The 20,582-nt window shown below is 33.3% G+C and overlaps 1 protein-coding gene across 1 annotated transcript; it reads left to right on the forward strand.

Moving 5' to 3' along the window:
• Nucleotides 1–9,113: 9,113 nt before the first annotated feature.
• LOC110105152 (probable pectate lyase 18) lies at nt 9,114–11,880 on the forward strand. Its single transcript, XM_020834540.2, has 4 exons — nt 9,114–9,448; nt 9,963–10,703; nt 10,857–10,995; nt 11,405–11,880. The coding sequence occupies exons 1-4, from the start codon at nt 9,318–9,320 to the stop codon at nt 11,624–11,626; spliced, it is 1,233 nt and encodes a 410-aa protein (XP_020690199.1). The 5' UTR covers nt 9,114–9,317; the 3' UTR covers nt 11,627–11,880.
• Nucleotides 11,881–20,582: the final 8,702 nt, after the last annotated feature.

Consider the following 20,582-nt stretch of genomic DNA (forward strand, 5'->3'; position numbering starts at 1 on the left):
ATGAAGCCTTAGTTGACATCGGAAATGAGAAGCAATAATTGGTCAATAAACCAAATATATAAAATAAATAAAATCCTAGTCACATTTACGTTGAATATGTATAATTGCTATTTTTTTACTGTTTTCAAAATTTTGTGAAGTCAGAAGAAGCTACTTTTCGCAATAAGATTTATTAATATTTGACAGAAGCAGCTATTCTACTATTTCAATAAAGAAGATAATTATAATTTCAACAATAATAATAAAAAAAAAATACTTTCCTACTAACAATAGTTTTATAACCACCTATACAAAAATATTAAAGATGTTCCAAACAAATGTTTAACTTTGCTCTTTAAGCAATTACTTGTAACACATAATCAAATGAAGATTTTATTTGAGATAAATTTCTTCCTATCTTTATTTTTCTGATCACAACTAAAGTTGCTAAAAAGTTATCTCCCAACAATGTGATACAAAGAGATAGAGTCTCACGAAAATAAGTTTATGTATTCAGGAAAAAATTGTGACAGAAGATCTCAATGTTATTAGTCATATTAAAAAAATATTTAATATTCTTATTTTATTTTATTTTTAAATCATGATTGTTGAGTGCTACAATATTTGCAGTGATAAAGAAAAGTCTATATCTTAGTTTTATATGAAGATTTCACATATGCTTGACGAGGCCAAAGTTTTACATGAAAAAAAAAAAAATAAAAAGAAACAAAGAACTGTAACATCTATTCTTGTTGATGTAATATTATAGATGTTGCTATTCCTCTCAATTGAAGAAGATGAGATTACAAAGCATTGTTTGCTTGGTCACTTATGAATATGGTGAAGAGTTTTGAGAAAACAGTGAAAGGTGGTCGGGATGGTCAAGAGATGATGATAGGACAATAAAGAATGTGATACTCAAGTAATGATGATTGGATAATAGCAATTTGATGATAACGATAATACGATAATGATTAGGCAATGATAATTAGGAGTCTGTTCACGAAATGATAGGTGGGTGACAATTGTTGGGAATGATAATAAAGAGATTGTAGTTGACTAACGATGGCAATTTAATTAGAAGAAAATAATTGATGGCATTGATCATTGGGAATGGCTTTGGACTTCTTTATATCTATAAGTACTCTCCCATTTTAGGTCCCTTTTATGTGAAAAAATGACAAAATACTTCTATTTTTTTAGGGTGACATTTTGATTATTTTAGTCAAAATCCTCGAATGCTCAATTAGGTGGCTCATGTTGACTCTATGTAATAGATCATTTTTTTTTGTGTTTAGCCACCTTAATGACATCAAAATTAAGTGATTTCAAGCTCATCAGATTTGTTTCTTCGAAACACTCAATATGACTGTTAGCAACAAGAATTCAAATATCATTTTGGTCTTTCAAATGGTATCATGAAATCTTCATTTGCACTTCTAGAGCTTGATTAATTTGGGCTTATTTAAATTTGGATCAAAATATTTTTGGTGTTGTTGGGCTTGTCACATCAAAATATTTATTTTGATTATATGTTTATTGAAATTGGAGTTTAAATAACCCTGAATTTAATTCAATAATTTAATTTTCTTTCATCAAAATTGGTGCCTTATTGATGATTTTTTATGGCATATCAATAAGTGGTGATGATATGATGGAAAATATTTGTGACTAATTATCATTATTTAAACATTTTTTTATCAAATTACAATTAAAACATTTTGCAATAGTTTAAATTTATGGGGAAAAAATATGACAACAAAAAAATTACTTTCACTACAGGAAATTCACAAAATACCGACGATTTTATAACCGCCATAAATACCAGCGATTGAACCGCCGGTACTAAATACTAAACTATATGTATTCTCTTTTCATGACTGCATTTACCAACAGTTTAGCAGCCATTTTTAAGTGAAAAGTTTTCGGCAGTTAAAATCACTCGAAAAGGCCCTAAAATTGAACCCACCCCTTCCCCCTTCTTCCTCATTTATTTGCCTTGCTCGTTTCATTTCATCTAGAGAATGCTCACGCCCTCGCTGAACTCCGCACTCGGTGCTCGTTCAGTTCGTCAAGAGAACGCCGGCGCGACAAACTCCGCCCACGCCTTCGCTCGATGCCCACACTCGTGTTTTCCCGCCTTAGCCGAAGGTGATCTATATGATTTTTGCTTTAGTCATTGATGTTCTCACTAGACATTTGCAAGAAAATGTATCTTGGTTTATACATTTGCTGATGATATTCATCTTGTTGATAAGACTAAAGAGGGAGTTGAAGGTAAACTTGAATTATGGTGGTCAACCTTTGAGTCTAATGGTTTGTTTAGAAAAATTCTTAAGCTCATATCATTTTACTTTAGTCATGGATGTTCTCACTATATATTTGCAAGAGGATGTACCTTAGTTTATATTTTTTGATGATGATATTATTCTTGTTGATAAGACTAGAGAGAGTTGTAGGTAAACTTGAATTATGGAGGTCAACCATAGTGTCTAAAGGTTTTCGCTTGAGTAGATCTAAAACTAAATATATTAAGTGTAATTTTAGTAGTAATACACCTAATGAGGGGATTGTGACTTTGGGCGATCAAGTTAATAATAAGAGTACATGTTTTAAATATCTTTGATCTATTGTTCAGAGTGAAGGTGAAATTGATGGAGATATTATCAATAGAATTCAAATTGGATGTTTGAAGTGGAGGAATGCATCGGGCTTGTTGTGCGATAGAAAAGTCCCCCTCAAACATCAATACGATACGGACTCAATTTGCTACCAGTTTTTTTTGTTTTGCCGTCGATAAAAATGGGTGGTTTACCTGCGGTGTTGGGTCTATTAATTTCCGGCTGTTATAGTCACCAGAAAATAACTAGAAATATTACCACCATAAATATGACGCTTGTTTGCATTTCCTATGTGATTTATTCTGACTATTTGAAAACTGCCGGAAAATTGCAAAACCGCTGGAAAAATGAACTAAACTGCAGAAAATTGTCGTCGGTAATGAACGATTTTCCTATAGTGTTTTAATCATAATTCTTAAAACATAAGATTGAAATTTAATCATAAAGAATTATGAAAATATGATGCCTTAGGCAGACAATTAAACTCAACATTAAGGTTAATATTCATTTGTAATTCCAAGACGTTCAATTTAATAATTAATTTGTTGAAATTGAAGTTCTAATTAATAATTTTGAATTTAATTTCAAAAATTTTCGATTTAAATATTTTCTTGAGATTCATGTTGGAGCCATATTTATGTTTTAATATAAAATAAAATTTGTTCAATATGGCTATTCACGCAGTGCCATTGTTTTTGAGGAGGCTGATACTGTTCTACCACCTACGCTGTCACCTGAACCATGCAACTGAATGTTACCTCAAAGCTTCCATCACCAATGAAGCCTTTGATGCGCTTACCTTTGGCTTCCTTAGAAGAACTTCTGTAAATGGTTAAAGAGAACGTTTATTCGCAGAGGTTCCATTGGCTTGCTTTCCAGGAGAAGCCCCGGCCCTCCGACACAAAAGAGAAAGCTTTAATTCTCATGAACAGTTAAGTTTCTGCAAAGCATCTGTCGCCAATGTGGCTGCCAAGTAGCAGATAACCACTCATGGAGGCACACAGCAATAAACACAGCAAGGCCTCTTTAGGCAGCAGTGGTTGATCATTAATTACATGCCGCCATTGCTAGTTTTTTTCAACTCCATATCTGACTATAGCCATGTGAGCCCTACTCAAGTACTGAATGCCCCTTCTATCCTCCTACTGGTATAACAAAGACCAATGAATGCCTAAGTTCTATACCTCATAAATTTCTCACTTAACTGCCTTTCTTAAAAGGTAAAAACTGCCACTTAGGGGATGTTTGGTATCGGATTTATCGTGTGATTTAAGTTGGATTTACGCTAAATCGAGCCAAACGGTTTTGATGCGCGCGTTAAATCCCGGGATTCCGTAAATTCAGGATTTATGGATTTCCGGCTTAAATTCCGGAATTACTAAACCCCTCGGTTTGGCGGATTTAACGGGATTTAACATTAGAAGCGCGCGAAAGGGAGAAATTAAAGCTAGCTTCACAGCCAGTGGGCTCCTGTTCTTGCTTCCGATCAAAATGTCGTAACTTCCGATCCGACAAGAAGGGAAAGTCGTCGAAGGAGCGAAGTCGAACAACCACGAAAGAGCCGAAGAAGCGATACGTGCAATCCATACACCTCCAGCGAAGCAACAAAGTCAAACAACAATGAAAAGAGAAGATGAAAGGCAAACCCTAGACGCCTCTAAGTTATTATTGATTAACTTAATTAATATAATTTAAAATATTAATAATCAAATAAATTAATTAAATAATTAATAGTATAAGTAGTGCATAAATTAATTATCTAATTTAACTTAATTGTATAATTAATAATTAAATATTAATATGATTAACCTAATTAATATAACTTAAAATATGTATTATTAAATATATAATTAATAATGTAAATAATAATTAATAAGTAATTTGAACTTACCATGCTATTAAATTCATAACACATTATTCTTCACATTTAAATCCCTATTTGTCATAAATCCTAAAATATGTTACCAAACAGTTTCTCAGGAATTAACATTTGGCATACCAAACAATTTTGAGGATTTAACGCATTTCGGATTTACTAAATCCGGATTTACAGGATTTACTAAATCCCATAGATTACCTTCGTTAAGTTCAATTGATAGAGTTTAAAAGGATCTGCAGAACAACTTGTTCCTGCTCTGCTTTCTTCTTTGATTAACTAAAAAACAACAGTAATGTGATAATGTAGGAAGATTTAGACATTCTGAAGTCATTAGAATAACGAAGAAGTGAGACAAATCCTCTGTTTTTTTTCTATTTACCGGGCCAGGGCATGTTAGGTATGTAGCCCCATCGGCGCCTTAAATTTGGCAATATAGGACTTTGAATTCTTTCCTCGCCTGACTTAACGGCCTCAACTACCTCATGTGATCTTGTCAAATTTCTCAATTCACGCAACTGAATGGGACAACCTTTGCTTAGGGGAAGGATTATTAGACAGAAAATCTGTGATTAAAATAACTTAAGCTAAATTTACGCTAATTATATGGGACTGTTTTTCTTGAAAGATGCTTTGATCACGTTCTTTGATGCTTCTTTTTCCTTGCAAGTCAAAAATTAAAACAGTTAGTAAATTATTATATTTTTTAAGATAAAAATTAGTGTATTGTAATAAAGTAGAATAAAGAATATGCTTATTTTTATTCTTATGATAAAAGATTGTAAGATGCTGTGATCAAATTATTAAATGCTCATTTTGATTTGCAAGTCAACAATTAAGACATTTGTAAATAATTATATATTTAAGATAAAAATTGGTGTATGTTCGTGTTGCTGAAAAAGGAATGTAAAAATTTATACTGTTGAAATCCAGCCGACTTCTGGATCTTTTCCAACAAGATCTTTTAAGACTTTCAATTAAGGATTTTAGGTTGGATATAGAGAACTGATATTTCAAGTTTAATAGTACAAACCCACAAGCCAAAAAAATGAAAAAATTAGAGATAAGACTTGATTTGCCTATAATTACAACAAAAGACAGTAGCTAGTGAAATTTATGTTTATGCAAATAAAGAATTAGCTAATTTTTATTTACAAAATAAAAATCAATGATGGAACTAATTAATTACCAATTAATTTGAAAGTTTCTTTCCACTAAAACTTGTACAGTATGACTAAGAAATACTTGTCAATAATAAAAACTTAATTGATTGATAGTAACAAATAATATTAATAGAATTTGAATAACTAAACAATGATTTCTTGCTAACAATCATAAGAGAAAACTTTTATTACCAAAATCAGTAAATCTCTAAACAAGAATTTATGTTATCTTGCGTAAGATTAATGCAAAATAGGAAATCAACCACCAAAGACAAAGATCACAAGTATTTACGTGATTCAACATATATGTGCCTACATCCATTGTCACGTCCCGGATCCAGAAGATGTATTTGACGGACCATCACTTCAGGAGTAGAGTTATCAGCAGTAGACTATTTTTAGTATTTTATATTTTGTAATAGTTTATGTTGCTTCTAATTGAGGATTGTGTAGTTTCTTTCCTACTTTCAGCTATATTTGCATTCCTTTTTGCTTGTATCATAACAATTGTTATTTGGATGTGCTAGTTATTTACATTTTTTAATGAATTAACTTTCTAATTAACTTTCTTTGTTTAATCTGGTGCATATATATTATATTGTATCACTTGTATATGCATGTTCTACTTTATAAATACAAAATAGGTCTTTCTATCCCTTCATCGCTACTCATATTATCGGGGTGTACCGCCTTCTAGACTCAATGTGTAACAGAGTGGTTTTATATCCTATCTATTTCGTATTCAATAACCCTTGGTTCCATAGGATTCGGTAACAAGTTATATTATCTTAAGTTATCCTTGATAATAAATAATATATTTGGTATTATATATTATCTTATTTTCATATGCTTAAAATTTAGAATGTTGCCAATGAGAAAGAATGTCACCACTACTCTTGGGACTAATGGCTCGAAAACTACTGAGAAAGCAACATCTATTTCCAGAGTGATGACTATACATGAAATTATTGGATTTGTTTAGGATAGTGTTTAACTTCGCAGTGATGGGTAAATGATAAACCGATAATAGATATACATGTATAAATATAAGGAAACATAATTGAATATGCATTTAAAATAATAAAAAAATTGATACATAATTTTGAGGTATGATGATACCTAGTGTGGTTATAATTATGAGCATTAAAATAATTTGAATTGATAGTAATTTGACATACATATTAATAGGATTAGCATATTATAATTCTATTGTAGGAAACATGATATGTGTTAGTGCTACTTGGTTTTGGTAACTATAGGTTGTTACTTACACTATTTGATTGTTCATACTGCATGCCCTATTCTATTATCGTATATACTTTGATATATAGGAGTTACTTGTTGAATTTGATTTATTAAACTCACACGTTATCTCTTTATAGTAGGTCCAATAAGTGTGTTTTGCGTACCATCACTTCAGAAGTAGAGTTACTAGTAGTAGACTATTTTTTTGGCATTTTATATTTTGTGATTGTTTTTGTTGTTTCTAATTTAGGGTTGGGTAATTTATTTCCTACTTTTTTCTCTATTTACATTCCTTTTAGCTTGTAATAGAACTATTATTATTTGGATGTACTAGTTATTTATATTTTATTAATGAATTAACATTTTAATTCACTTCCTTTATTTACTCTGGTGCATGTATATTATGTTGTGTCACTTATTTTCTTGTTCCTCTTTGTAAATATAAAACATGTATTTCTATCATTTCATTGCATCTCGTTTTACCAAGGTGTGCCACCTTCTGGACCCGAGATATGAGATTCATGAAGAGAAAGAGGGCTTAATCTTTTATTAACTTGCACAAGTGATTCAACTATAGATCAAGAGGTAAAATATAATATTGAGGATGAGATTCCTGCTCAAGAATATGTTGTGATGAACAGGTCTAAGGGTTAGAATTCATAGAACTAGCTTGGTTGAGGGACCACATGGCATTTGTACTTTCAACCATGGAGGTTGAATTCCTTGTCACTATAAGGTGACAATGGACAATTCTGATGATGATTTTTGGAAGAGGGTTGCGGATGAAGAGATGGAGTCTCTTCAGAAGAACGCTACTTGGAGGTTGTTGAAGCTTCTTCTAGGGAGGACAACCATTGGGTGCAAATGGGTATATACAAAGAAGGAAGGATATTATGGAGTTGGTGTGCGGTATAAGGCTAGGTTGGCGGCAAAAGGTTTTGCGTAATGAGAAGGGATTGATTATGATGAGATGTTCTCCCTATTGGTCAAACATCCCTCGATTTAGGTTCTCCTAACACTTCTAGCACAATATGATCTGATTTTGGGGCAACTCAATATGAAGACTGCATTCTTATATGAAAAATTGTAGGAGGCGATACACATGTTACATCCGCCTAGATATGGAACCTCAAAAGACTTGGTTTGCATATTGAACAAGTCTTTAGTTGGAGTAGTGAGTAGGTTCACTTACTGTAGGAGTTTAGTGAGCAATAGAGCTCACAACTGATTGTCCACTTGTTTAGAACTATGTTCAGCTTAATTTCCTAGGAAGGGAAGTACGTAGGCAACCATCTAGGTGTAATTGTTCTGATATCAGAGCCTGGTATATCAAATTTTTACTTTTTAAAGTGAAAGATGGGGTGGAAATTGTTGATTTGAAAATCTTTCAAACTCTAGATTAGCCTTGATTTGGATGGCTTTGATGGCTCATTATGTAATTTATTCGGGAGTTGATTATTTACCTAAGTAAATGTATTTGATTGCAGATTTAATTTATGCATTAATTAGGTGATATGATTATTGAACAAATTGAGAGATTTAATTAGCATGGTTAGGTGATCTAATTGGCATGATGATTAGATTTTGCCATATTAGAGCATTAATAAAAGTTTCCTTTATAGCTTTGTTTCAAATATTTAAATAAGGCTTCAAGGCTATTGTCTTATATGCAAGAGAAAAAGAAAGAGCTAGAAAGCTTATTTATTTCCTATTTTCTCCAATATAATGAAATCATCATCCCTACCCCATGGACGTAGACATCTTCGTCGAACCACATAAATCATTATGTTCTTTGTGTTGTTTTGATTATGTGATTTGTGTTATTTCCATTGTGGATTGCGCAGCAAAATCTTCCTGGAGAATCACCACCAAAAGGAAACAAGGCATGAGATCGCTGGACAAGACATCAACGATATAAACGGGATGAGTTTGTGAGAATTGTTGTGCATCGAATTAGCCTACAATGGGTATAAATGGGATTTAGCGTTTAAATATTTATTCTAATCAAGCTAAAAAATATTTTAATCAAAATAGCTCCCGAGCCAATAAGCCATGTCTTGTCAGATTCTAACATGCTGGGCTCAATCACGCCCCTGTTCCATATCTTTAATTCATGAATCTGTAAAAGTTTCATTAATATTATAAAAAAAAAAAAACTAGAGTAAGAATAAGACCGCATATATCAATTCCCCTGTTCTATTTCTTTTATGCATTCTCTCTAAAAACAATGCGAAAAATGAATGCTAGAAATCAGATTATTATAAAATCACCGAAAAAAAATCCACCATCTTCCTCCCTCATCCTGCCTATATAAACCCACACTCCCTCCACCTCTTCCCCAAATCTCTCTACATCCCTTTCTCAGAACTCTCTCTTCCTCTCTGCACATTTAGCATATTAACAGGGAGGGAGAAAGATACAGAGATTTAGTAAATGGCAGCCAAGATACTCTTCTTCCTCCTGCTTACCTTCTTCCTCGTTTCTGCCATTGCAACCTCTCGTTCTCCATTGTCTTCTACGGCGGCAGTCCCCAACCCCGAGCTGGTTGTTGAGGAAGTTCACAGGTACGCTCACAGAATTATCATCCATACAAACCATTCCTGCTGTACCTTAACTGACGATAATTGTTAGGCTAATTAACAGATCTCTAAAAAATTTTCTGATACTCTCTATGCCATTTTATAATCATTAAGTTGTTTACAAAATCATCTACTAAAACTTTTGATATAATATTTTTGTTTCTCCTTGCCCTCTTTCCACAATATAAATATCAAACAAGTACTATTCCACTATAAAAAACCAGCATAAAAAATAATTAGTGTTCACTTATTTAAATGGATCAATAGAAAAAAAAAGTAGTGCACTTCCATTTAAAGAATATTTTTATTTGTTATTTTTGTACTTTAAATATAATTTTCTTTTCTTTTCAAGCATCCCAAATTTCTATTCCCAATCAAAATTTGATTTTTGAAAATTAATTTTTTTGAAAAAGACTTTTTTTAGAACTGAATTTCGTATCTGTTCCATAAAGCTCTAATCTGACGATAAATTTGTAACCTATTTTAATTACTTTTGCAGACGAATCAACGCCTCCCGTCGGAACCTAGGCTATCTCTCTTGCGGAACCGGCAATCCCATTGACGATTGCTGGCGCTGTGACCCCAACTGGGAAACCAACCGTCAGCGGCTCGCTGACTGCGCAATTGGCTTTGGCCGCAATGCCCTCGGCGGCAAAGGCGGCGAAACTTACATCGTAACTGATAGTGGCGACGACGATCCGGTGAACCCCAAACCTGGCACTCTCCGCTACGGCGTCATTCAAAACGAACCCCTCTGGATCGTGTTCCAACGCGATATGGTTATCCAGCTCAAAGAAGAACTCATAATGAACTCCTACAAAACCCTCGACGGCCGCGGCGTTAGCGTCCACATTGCCGGCGGCCCCTGCATCACCGTGCAATATGTCAGCCATATTATCATCCATGGCCTAAATATACACGATTGTAAGCAAGGGGGGAATGCTTATGTGCGTGACTCCCCTGGACATTATGGGTGGCGAACACTGTCGGACGGCGACGGCGTCTCCATATTTGGCGGAAGTCATATTTGGGTTGATCATTGTTCGCTATCAAATTGTCGGGATGGGCTTGTCGACGCCATTCGTGGATCGACGGCAATCACCATTTCGAACAATTATATGACTCATCATGATAAGGTGATGCTGCTCGGCCATAGCGATGAGATGGTGGAGGATAAGAACATGCAGGTTACTATTGCTTTTAACCATTTTGGGGAAGGATTGGTTCAGAGGATGCCACGGTTTGTATCTCCCCTGTTTAATTGAGATATTTCATACAATGCAATTAAAAACTGAAGACTTTATAGCTGTACTTAGTACTTTTGCTTCAGCTAATTTTGGTGGGAGGATTATGATAGTTATTATAACTGGAAAGAGTTGATGTGATGAAGCAGGTGCAGGCTTGGATATTTTCATGTAGTGAACAACGACTACACGCACTGGGAAATGTACGCAATCGGAGGAAGCGCAGCGCCGACGATTAACAGCCAAGGAAATAGGTTCCTGGCGCCGGACGACCGTTTCAGCAAAGAGGTGAGAGTCTCTTTAATTGCATATTTACTGGTGTAAAGAAGAGGGAGTGATATGTTTGTCGGTTGGAGATCGATGGCCATTGAAATCCAAAGCTTTCAACTGCAAATTTAATGAAGTTGTTGAAGTTGTTTCATTATTTGCGTATGTGGGGCTTCCAAAACTTTGGTACTGTTGTGCCACGGTTCGATTCTCCTTTATCATCTTTTTGTATATAAATTTTTGATTTTTTTTTTGGTTCCTATATCTGTAAGACACCGACACTTTCCCTGACAAAAAACAAGTTGGAGAAATACCCTTTCACACATTTAACGCATTTCTTTTTATAAATTCTGCACAGATTAGCTGTTAATCTGTACAGATTAGCTGCTTGGTTAAGGTGTTAATTTGATTGAATTGATGAGTGATGCAGGTGACGAAGCGCGAGGACGCACCGACAAGCCAGTGGAAGAGCTGGAACTGGAGATCAGAGGGTGATTTGATGTTGAACGGAGCTTTCTTCACCCCCTCAGGCGCCGGAGCCTCGTCCAGTTATGCCAGGGCGTCGAGTCTAGGAGCTAGATCTTCCTCACTGGTTGGATCCATAACCAGTTCTGCCGGTGCTCTGGTGTGCAAGAAGGGCCGCAGCTGCTGATCATCAACAAAATTCCTACATATGGCCAGAACCATAAATATACTATATGCTTGTATGAAATCGCCTATAAGGTGAAATATTAGAATTAAAATTCTCTTTTTTTTTTTAATTTTTCTATGATTTAGTGCCTCTTGTTGTACCAACCTCAAGCTGCTGTCATCTTGAGAAATTAATCATAAAGGCATGCAGTAAAGATGTGTTGGGAGGAATGTTTACTGAAGTATGCTATATTAAATTTGAGGCTTATTTATATATGTCTTGTTATTAATTTATTGTCTGGCACAAATTTCTTACTGATAGAAAAGATTAGTTATGCCCACAGCCCACTCGATTATTTATCTTTAATGAAATATGCAAAGTCTCTCGAAACACAAGTTTCTTACTAATTAATGCTCCACTCTTCAAATAAATTCACAATTAAAATAGAACAACTTTATTATTGCTTAAAATGATGTGGATATGAGAATTGCTTGATATTTTTGACTGGACAGATAAATGTGGATGAAGTTTTTAATAGAAATTTATTTGAAAAATATAGCAATACTTTTGATACATCTATACAAAATTTGCTTGATCAGTACAAATCTCCTTACCCGGTTCCAGCTGAAAACCGAACCGGCCGGTCCGGTCCGGTTTTAAAAACGTTGCTTTTGATACATCTATACAAAATTTGCTTGATCAGTACAAATCTCAAGATAATATTTGAATTAGAAGCTTGTGGAATTAACTTCAAGTCCAATTGGACTCTAATTTCAACAAACTTATGGCGGAATTGAACATACCGACGAGAAGAGCTCATTGTAACCACAAATGATGTGACTGACTTTGAATGAGCTTCAATCAAGCACATGAAATATATTAATTGAGAGACCAAGTGTTTTTCATATATTGCATGCATCTAGTTAAATTGAGCAGCTCGACAAAATGAATCCAATGATACCAATATCTTTCGATTATGACATCATTATTCATTAAGGAAGTCAAAAAAGCTTGACAAGTGATCTACGATCAAGAGAATCAAAAATGAAGTGTTTTATATACCAACCAAATTTACCAAAAAAAATCCCTCTCAAATAGACTATAGATTTGGTCTCATTATCTGCATGAGAGGGAGGTTCAACAGCTGAGAGAGCTAAATAACTCTATAGCAATTTTCGACGATTACCATCAACAACCATCAACAATTACTGCACTATTGTCAGAATTCTATAAACCACCTATTATTGTTTGATTATTAACATATAACCCCATCATTGGATTGTCACTATCTATTTGTGAACAATTGATTTATTTAATCCCTATAACATAAATTAGATGATTATATTCAACTGTTCATAATCCCATTTTCCTCAACTGTGAAGAAGGATTCTTTGAATCTCCTATTATATAGCTAATTATTACAACTAGACCAGGTGCTGTGATTTTTCTCATATTTGTGTTTTCCAAATTAAAAAATTTATGATCTCTTATAACTATATTATATGTGTTGACTTTTTTGTCTGAAGCTAAGATCTAACTCACATACACTCTATCGCTACAAATTTTCTAGTAGGTAATAGTTTAACATCATCTGTAGGAACATTCCCATGCATCCTACTACAATTGGTTCTTTAATGGTTGGGAATCAAACCCTTAGTCAAGAATAGAAAAATCGAGGTGGCAAAGGCCCTTAGGCCTCACTTTGGAGGATCATATGCACATGATCAAAGAACTTCAAATTCAAATCCTATAACTCTTAAAGGCTAGACAACAATAAGCAACATCACTATTTTATGAAATTCGCTCCACAAAATCAATACTAGTTTGTAAATGATGCCACCCATGGCAATACCCAACATATTATAGCTTCCCTTCCACCATAACCTCTTTAAAATCTCTCAAACACTGTCAATTAAACACATCCTTCTCATGTTATTCAACCTGCTCGTTATCCTCCGCTAGTCATGATAAATTTAAATTATCATTACTTTATTATGCCCCTCGTAATGTTATAACAAATGTGCTAAAACACCTTATTCATGAGGATTTTTTTTTTTAATGAAAGAAATGAACTTACTCGGCTCCATAACTTTTAAGAATATTCATCTCTAACTAATGTAATTCATCAACATCTTATTCTAATAGAATTTATGTTGCTCATAATTAATCCCTTTAATGGGACTTATAACCCTTATGAGAACATTGACCAGTATAAGGTCATCATGCACATTCAACATGAGATGCTCTAGAATCTAATTTGGAAGAATTGTTTTTTTATCTTTTAATAAACAACAATCAGAGCAATCTAATTTCTTTTATTAATATAAATAACATCAAAAATAAAACTATCTATCAAAATATCAATATATATATATATATATATATATATATATATATTCAATTATCAAAAATCATATACACTACTCAGAATATATGCAATCATGTTATAACTACTCTATCCAAAGTATAAAAAAAATTACTAAAATAAAAAATGAACTTGAACCTAAATGAATTTTGATCAACCTCACACTATTGATCATCTGTCCTAACTTAAAATCATTTAACCACATATAATAGGCTAAAAAGTTTAACATGTCACCAAAACCTACAACTTACTTCAAAACATGATAAATGAACAATATGAATGTCAGAGATCAAATCATAACAATAGCATTTATATGATCATCGAATCAGTGTAGAAATAATAAAACTTACATTCAGTAGTAGTAAAATCTATATACGGTAAAATAATACATTATGAAAGCCAATAAATCAATATAGGTGTCAAATCTATAAAATAATCATTATATCACTACTATCAATCAGTAGATAGATCATATAAAGAAACAAAATCAAATCATCGATGAGGACTATCAAGATCATTTCAAGGCAGTAAAATCATATAAGAGTATACACATACTATCCAGTTATTTTATATCAGTATCAAATCAATATATTATGTGTTCAGTATGTCCATGCTTATTATACACACTAATCAGTTGTATCAACTAGTGTTGGTGTTTATATCATTAGCAGTAACAGCAATAGTCAAGTGGTAGGAGCCGTAAAATAATATATTAATCATAAATATCTACAGTAATAAGAACAATGTCTAAATAACATGTATTTTAGTAGTCACACTAAACAAGTAAGAATTAAGAAATTGACATTTGTAATTAATATACTACAATCTCAATGATATGGTGAATCATCCTTGCCTGTTCCAGCATCCGTTGATCCTGGCTTAGTCTCACCCGCACCATAAGCATCTGTAGTAAAGTCTTCATGAATTAGTGGTTAGCTCACTGGGAAGCATACCAATGAGTTTCATACCCCATTTTCTTAGTAAGAGAGGGCTTAATCTTGTAGAATACCTTTCCCTTGCATTGATCTAGTGCCCCGTTTGATCCACACTACCCCATGCATAATTTAAGGATATTCTTAGGAAACGTTTCAAAAAAGAGAATGATATTGAATTGATTTCAGAGTTCGGTCAATATACGATTGAGGCCTTAATTGTTCATGTGTGAAGTATGCTTTTTCACTCAGTTGATTCAGATACTTCAATGATTCGTGTTTCCACTTTGGTTGAACGACTAGAGAATAGTGACTGTACCTATACTCTTTGGAACCTGCCCTTTCTTCAGATATGAGAATTTCTCAATATCTAGAGGATAGAGATCTGGATGTGGGGTTTCCACGGTACTTGTTGGCTGGTCGACCAGTGCCGCGTGAGCCTCCGAATGCCTCCAAGCAAGCGAAGGTTTTCGGGCTGATCGCCGCGCGTCCTTCCCGTTAAGGCGGCTTTCTCGACCAAAGACTTTTTTTTTTATTCATAGCGGGTCTCCAACCAAGCCACACAATCGCACCATGCACGATGTTCTCACAACTCGAGTATAGTTCTATGGATTTCATTCTTTATGATTGACATTCCTTCCAGTCTCGAAGCAATGTGGTATAATCTTGGTAGGCGGACTAGAACTATAGAGTAGGCGAGGAGAACTGCTGATTCACCTAGTCTCTTATTTATTTGGCACAAAATATGTTTGGTTTTGAGGCCCTTAACTTAAGTTTTTCAAGTAAGAAAAAATGCAAAAAATTTTGTAAGGTCTTTAAATCAGATAGTGCTTACACCATGTAACCTTGAGATAGAGTGCTAATAGAAAATCCTCTTGAATTATCTCTTTTTTATGTTTCTTCCTTCTTTAATTCTCCTTCTAACTTTTGATTTCCACATTCTATTCGATTATAAAATTGAAGAAATTGTCTTTCAAATGATTCTAAATTTATTTTTGAAAGTTTTCAATTCAAGTATACATCAAGATTCGCATCTAATCAAGCAAATTTTAATTAAATATTTTGTATTTTAATAACATTCTCATTAATTTTTATATATTAACAATATTATTTGGTACGCATGCAATATAAACTTTTAAAAATAAAACTCGTAATAAATTATAAATAGCCTTTTTCTTATACAAATGAACTAAAATAATGTCAAAGGAAGTAGAATTTAATGTAAGCAACATAGCATGTGAGGGACCTTAGAAATCCAAAGGAGGCTTAGACTTTTGGTAAATACTGATAGCAACCTCCGCGTGATCAAGTTGTATGAAAAGGCCATAGCAGAGTTTGTGCTACTTCAAAGGCCACAGGATCGTTTTAGAATCAATTTTTATTTTTGATTAAAAAAAATAAGTTAAGAAAATTTTTTTTTGCTTTCTCATTTTCTTATGTTTTTGTAAAAATACTAAAAAGAAAAAGTAATACTTTGAGGAAAATTTTAGTTTAGATAATCTTATCAAATTTTATATTAGAATGTAAAATTTTAGACACCTTTCTTACTACTTTGTAAAATATTATAGAGAAATTAACTTTTTAAAGATGTCATAAAAAGCAATTTTTAGTATAATTTTTTAAAAAATAGCAAAAAAGTAGGGATCAAATAAAAATTATAATTATAATATTAAACTCAAAGCAAAAAGTAACCTATCCCAAGTAAGATAATTTCTTACGTGCGGAATTCGAATACAAATAAATGTTCGATTTTGTGATTGTGAACAGTAAAAACATAATTATTGTTCATCACTGTATTTTTATTGTTCATCACTGTGCTTGTTCATCACTGTGCTTTTACTATTCACAAACACAAATTATAAAATCGAATTGTTCTCTGTATCTGGACTCCACACATAATAATCTTTTCTTAAGCAAAGCCTATATTAAAAAACTATTTTTTCTCAAGAATATTTTGAAAAAAATCCCATACTTTGCTTGCATGCTTATACTTGTAATAAATGGTGTGACAAATACTAGTGGGTAGAGGATAATAACATAACGGTGTTGTATGGGGCTCCTCACCAATCACTTGTCTTTCTCCAATAGAGGCTCTACAAGTAGCTCGTCACGCATGCTAATGTGCAGGCCATGCACTAGCTAGATTCACGCATGACGCCCCTCCCTTTCCTATGAAAAATTATTCTGTATAGAGACTGGATGCAAAACATTATCCGAAAATCAATCATAATGAGTCATGTCAGCAGTTAGCGAATGATACCGAACTGCGGTACTGAGCAAGGGGTAACGTGGCACATTTTGGTTGGTCTCCAGACGACATTCGGCATAATCTGCACAGAATAATTAATCCCTTTCCTATTTGGTAGCTCTCACTCATCCTCATAGCCAACACTGTAATTTTTAGGACATTTATATCAATTAAGACAAACACATATCACGTACGTAAGATTTGAACCTAAAATCTTTTGATTAGTAGCCGAAACTTTCAACCAACGGATCAAAATGAGCTGTGTCACAACTGTACTAATAACGTAGCAACTGTAGTTGTGCTTGAACATCAGTTTCTCTGATTAATTTGCAAGAAATTTTGTAATTTTTGCCTAAACTATTCACTGAGTAATATAGGACAATTGTTTATAGGCATTTTGTAGACCTGTCAATATTTGACCCGACCTGAAAATCCGACCCGAACCCAACCCGGAATTTTCGGGTTTGGGTTGACCCGAACCCGAAGCGGGTCGGGTTCGGGTTCGGGTTGACCCGACGGGTTGCCGGGTCAATCCGAAAACCCGTTTAATTTAAAAAATTTTGATTCCCGCCCTTGCCTGCTGCGACCCGTTTACAAAAACGGGTCGGGTTGACCTGAACCCGAATATTACCGGGTCAATCCGGATTCGACCCGTGACCCGAAATTGACAGGTCTAGCATTTTGTATGTTTCTGTTCCATTAAAAGACATTTCCTTCAGCAACATAATTATAGCTAGTTGTTTTCTTTATAATATAAAAGACTGTGTGCATCCTGAGATGGATTTAATTAGGGATGTTCTAAATATATTTTTCCAAAATCAATTACTGACTGACAATCTTATTATTTATCATAAGCATTGTAATTATTATTAGTGACTAAATATAGATAATTAAATCTAACCAACATTCATAACATATTCAGTAATAGGCATTATGCGGTCAACATGCATTCCACATCATCTTTATTTTATAAGGCCAGCTGATTATGTTGTTGGAAATAAATTGATTATATTTATGAATTAAATTTTAGGGCCTATTTTGGGAGAAGTTATTCCGTGCGAAGTCCGGACTGAATGATCTATTTTGAGAGAAGTTATTATGTGTGGAGTTTGATGCCGATCGGACTTCAATAGAAAATGGCCACGTCACTGTCCACTCTGTGTATTAATACAAAAACTATTTACAAATTTGTGAGCAGTAAATATATTGACAACGTAGCCGCCTTTCATTGGAGTATGGATGCAAGCTACGTCCGAACTCCGCACGTAATAATTTCTCATATGCAACATTTCTTAAAAGTGATAGTGAGGTTGTAGTGGAGGAAAGTAACTTTTTTTAAACATGTTGCGAATATTATAAACATGTTCTTTTAAAAAAAATTAAACAATTAGTATTTTAAAAACTACCACATATTAGTAATTTTATTTGTAAAAAATAGCTTCCAATAAAAAGTATAAAAAGCAAAAAGAAAATAATGGCCAAATAGAATTATGATTGTGGTTTGAAATGTAAAACAATAAGAAAACTATCACAAACAGACCCAATTAAAACTTCATATATCATATACTTCATTTAAAATGGTAAAAAAATAATATTAATTTATTTTATAAAAAATTATGTCTTACTACAAAGCATATAAATCTCCCTTTTTTTTAGGATTTACATACATATCACCCTATACCACCCAATTTACATATCTAACACTTAAAATTTTAATATTACATACGTATCACTCATAAATCACTTTCATATCAAAAATGGATGGTATAGATGAAATATATGAATGGTAGGAATGAAATATGGGTGACATATTTGATATTAAAATAATATAGAGTAATATGTATGTAATATTAAAATTTTAAATTTTAGTTGTATAAATATGATAGTATAGAGTGGTATATATGTAAATCATCCTTTTTTTTTTTTTAATTTAAATTAACAAGATATTTTGAATTAATTATTTCAATAACTAAACGTGCCGCACGTTCTCATAAAATAGATCAAAAATATAATTATATGCGGACGTTCCACCCACAAATATTTAACTGAGCAGTGCTCCTTCGAGGCAGCCACGACGCCCTCAATATTAGGGCACAGGTATCATAAATCATATCTTGTATCTTAATAACCTTATTTGGTTTCATAATTTACTAATGGCTTAAATTCTTTAGCATATATAGCAGTTTGTTAAAGTGCTTATTAATCATTTTATGAAGTGGGGTGACGTAAATTAGAGCATGCCGCATTACTTTTTTGTTGTGTACCAGTGCTATGTACCGCAGTGTACCAGGTGATACGGTGCGTTATGTTTAGCCTCCGGACGGTTTGGTGACCACTCAGAATGAATTCTCCTCGCAGGGACATTATAGTAGACATGGATCATAAAAATTTAACTATATTTTTTAGATCTAAATAAAAATTAGATGAATATTGCATATATGTATATATTAATTCAAATCTAAATACACCAAATTAAAAAAAGTATGAGCGCTTAAATAGTGTTGTTGAATTCAAATGTGTCCCTGGTTGATATCTGAACCTTACTTCTATGACTTAAAAGGCTCCACCATAATAGCAGATTGAGAGAAGAAGAAAAAAATTATAGAAATTGAGAAAAAGAGATTCTAACATTTATATTATTGAATCCAAGTGCTGCTAAATGACTTCATGGATCTACTCTTGAGATTTTCATTTGACTCTTTTATTTATAGGATTATGAATGATGCAAAAAGAAAGTATATAAAGGATGTATTCATTTACATAAAATTTATTGCCCAAAAGATTTTGTAACTAGGAAAATATAAAAATATATAAACAATTAATTAATATATGAACTTTCATCAGTGATAAGCAGGGGCGGTATCAGCCTTAATTTTCATGGGAGACAAACTCATAAATAACTATTGGTTTGCCTCGAATTTTGGCTTGTTCCTTCACTACAAGAAAATGGGTCAATTGCGATCAAAAGAATAGAGACAAAAAGAAATGGTCGCTAAAGATAATTTTTAGCTACCAAAAGGGACTAAGGCCTCGCAGCTCCTCAACTATATCCTTAACCGTTGTACGCTTCGCAGATGTGTCAAGAATCCAAGAGAGCAGTGCCCCTTCGTGGGGTTCGATCTTTCCGGTCGGCCCCCCTTGAGCTAAAGGGGGATCTACCCTTGGTGATAAGTGTAATCATTCCAATGATGAGTGGCTAGAGTAGTAATTCCAAGTGATAAGTGATAAGAGTAGTCATACCGAGTGACAACTGGCGAGAGAAGTCAACCAAGAGATGAGTGACGAGTGTGATCTCGCGGAGTAATGAGCGACGAGTGACGAGTGTGGTCTCAATGGAATTTGAGTAGATGCTAATTTACCAAAAAATATGGATTTAGATTAACAAAATCTTCCAACATATCATGGATTACAGATTCCTATTAGTGCATTTAA

Source organism: Dendrobium catenatum, unplaced genomic scaffold (assembly GCF_001605985.2).
Source record: "Dendrobium catenatum unplaced genomic scaffold, ASM160598v2 fragScaff_scaffold_716, whole genome shotgun sequence".
In the NCBI taxonomy this organism is placed as follows: Eukaryota; Viridiplantae; Streptophyta; class Magnoliopsida; order Asparagales; family Orchidaceae; genus Dendrobium; species Dendrobium catenatum.

Bases quoted from the DNA above. Each gene is read 5' to 3' on its own strand.
- LOC110105152 (XM_020834540.2), top strand. From the start codon at position 9,318: ATGGCAGCCAAGATACTCTTCTTCCTCCTGCTTACCTTCTTCCTCGTT. The intron at 9,449-9,962 runs GTACGCTCACAG...TTACTTTTGCAG, and splicing joins GTTGTTGAGGAAGTTCACAG to ACGAATCAACGCCTCCCGTC. The intron at 10,996-11,404 runs GTGAGAGTCTCT...TGAGTGATGCAG, and splicing joins ACGACCGTTTCAGCAAAGAG to GTGACGAAGCGCGAGGACGC.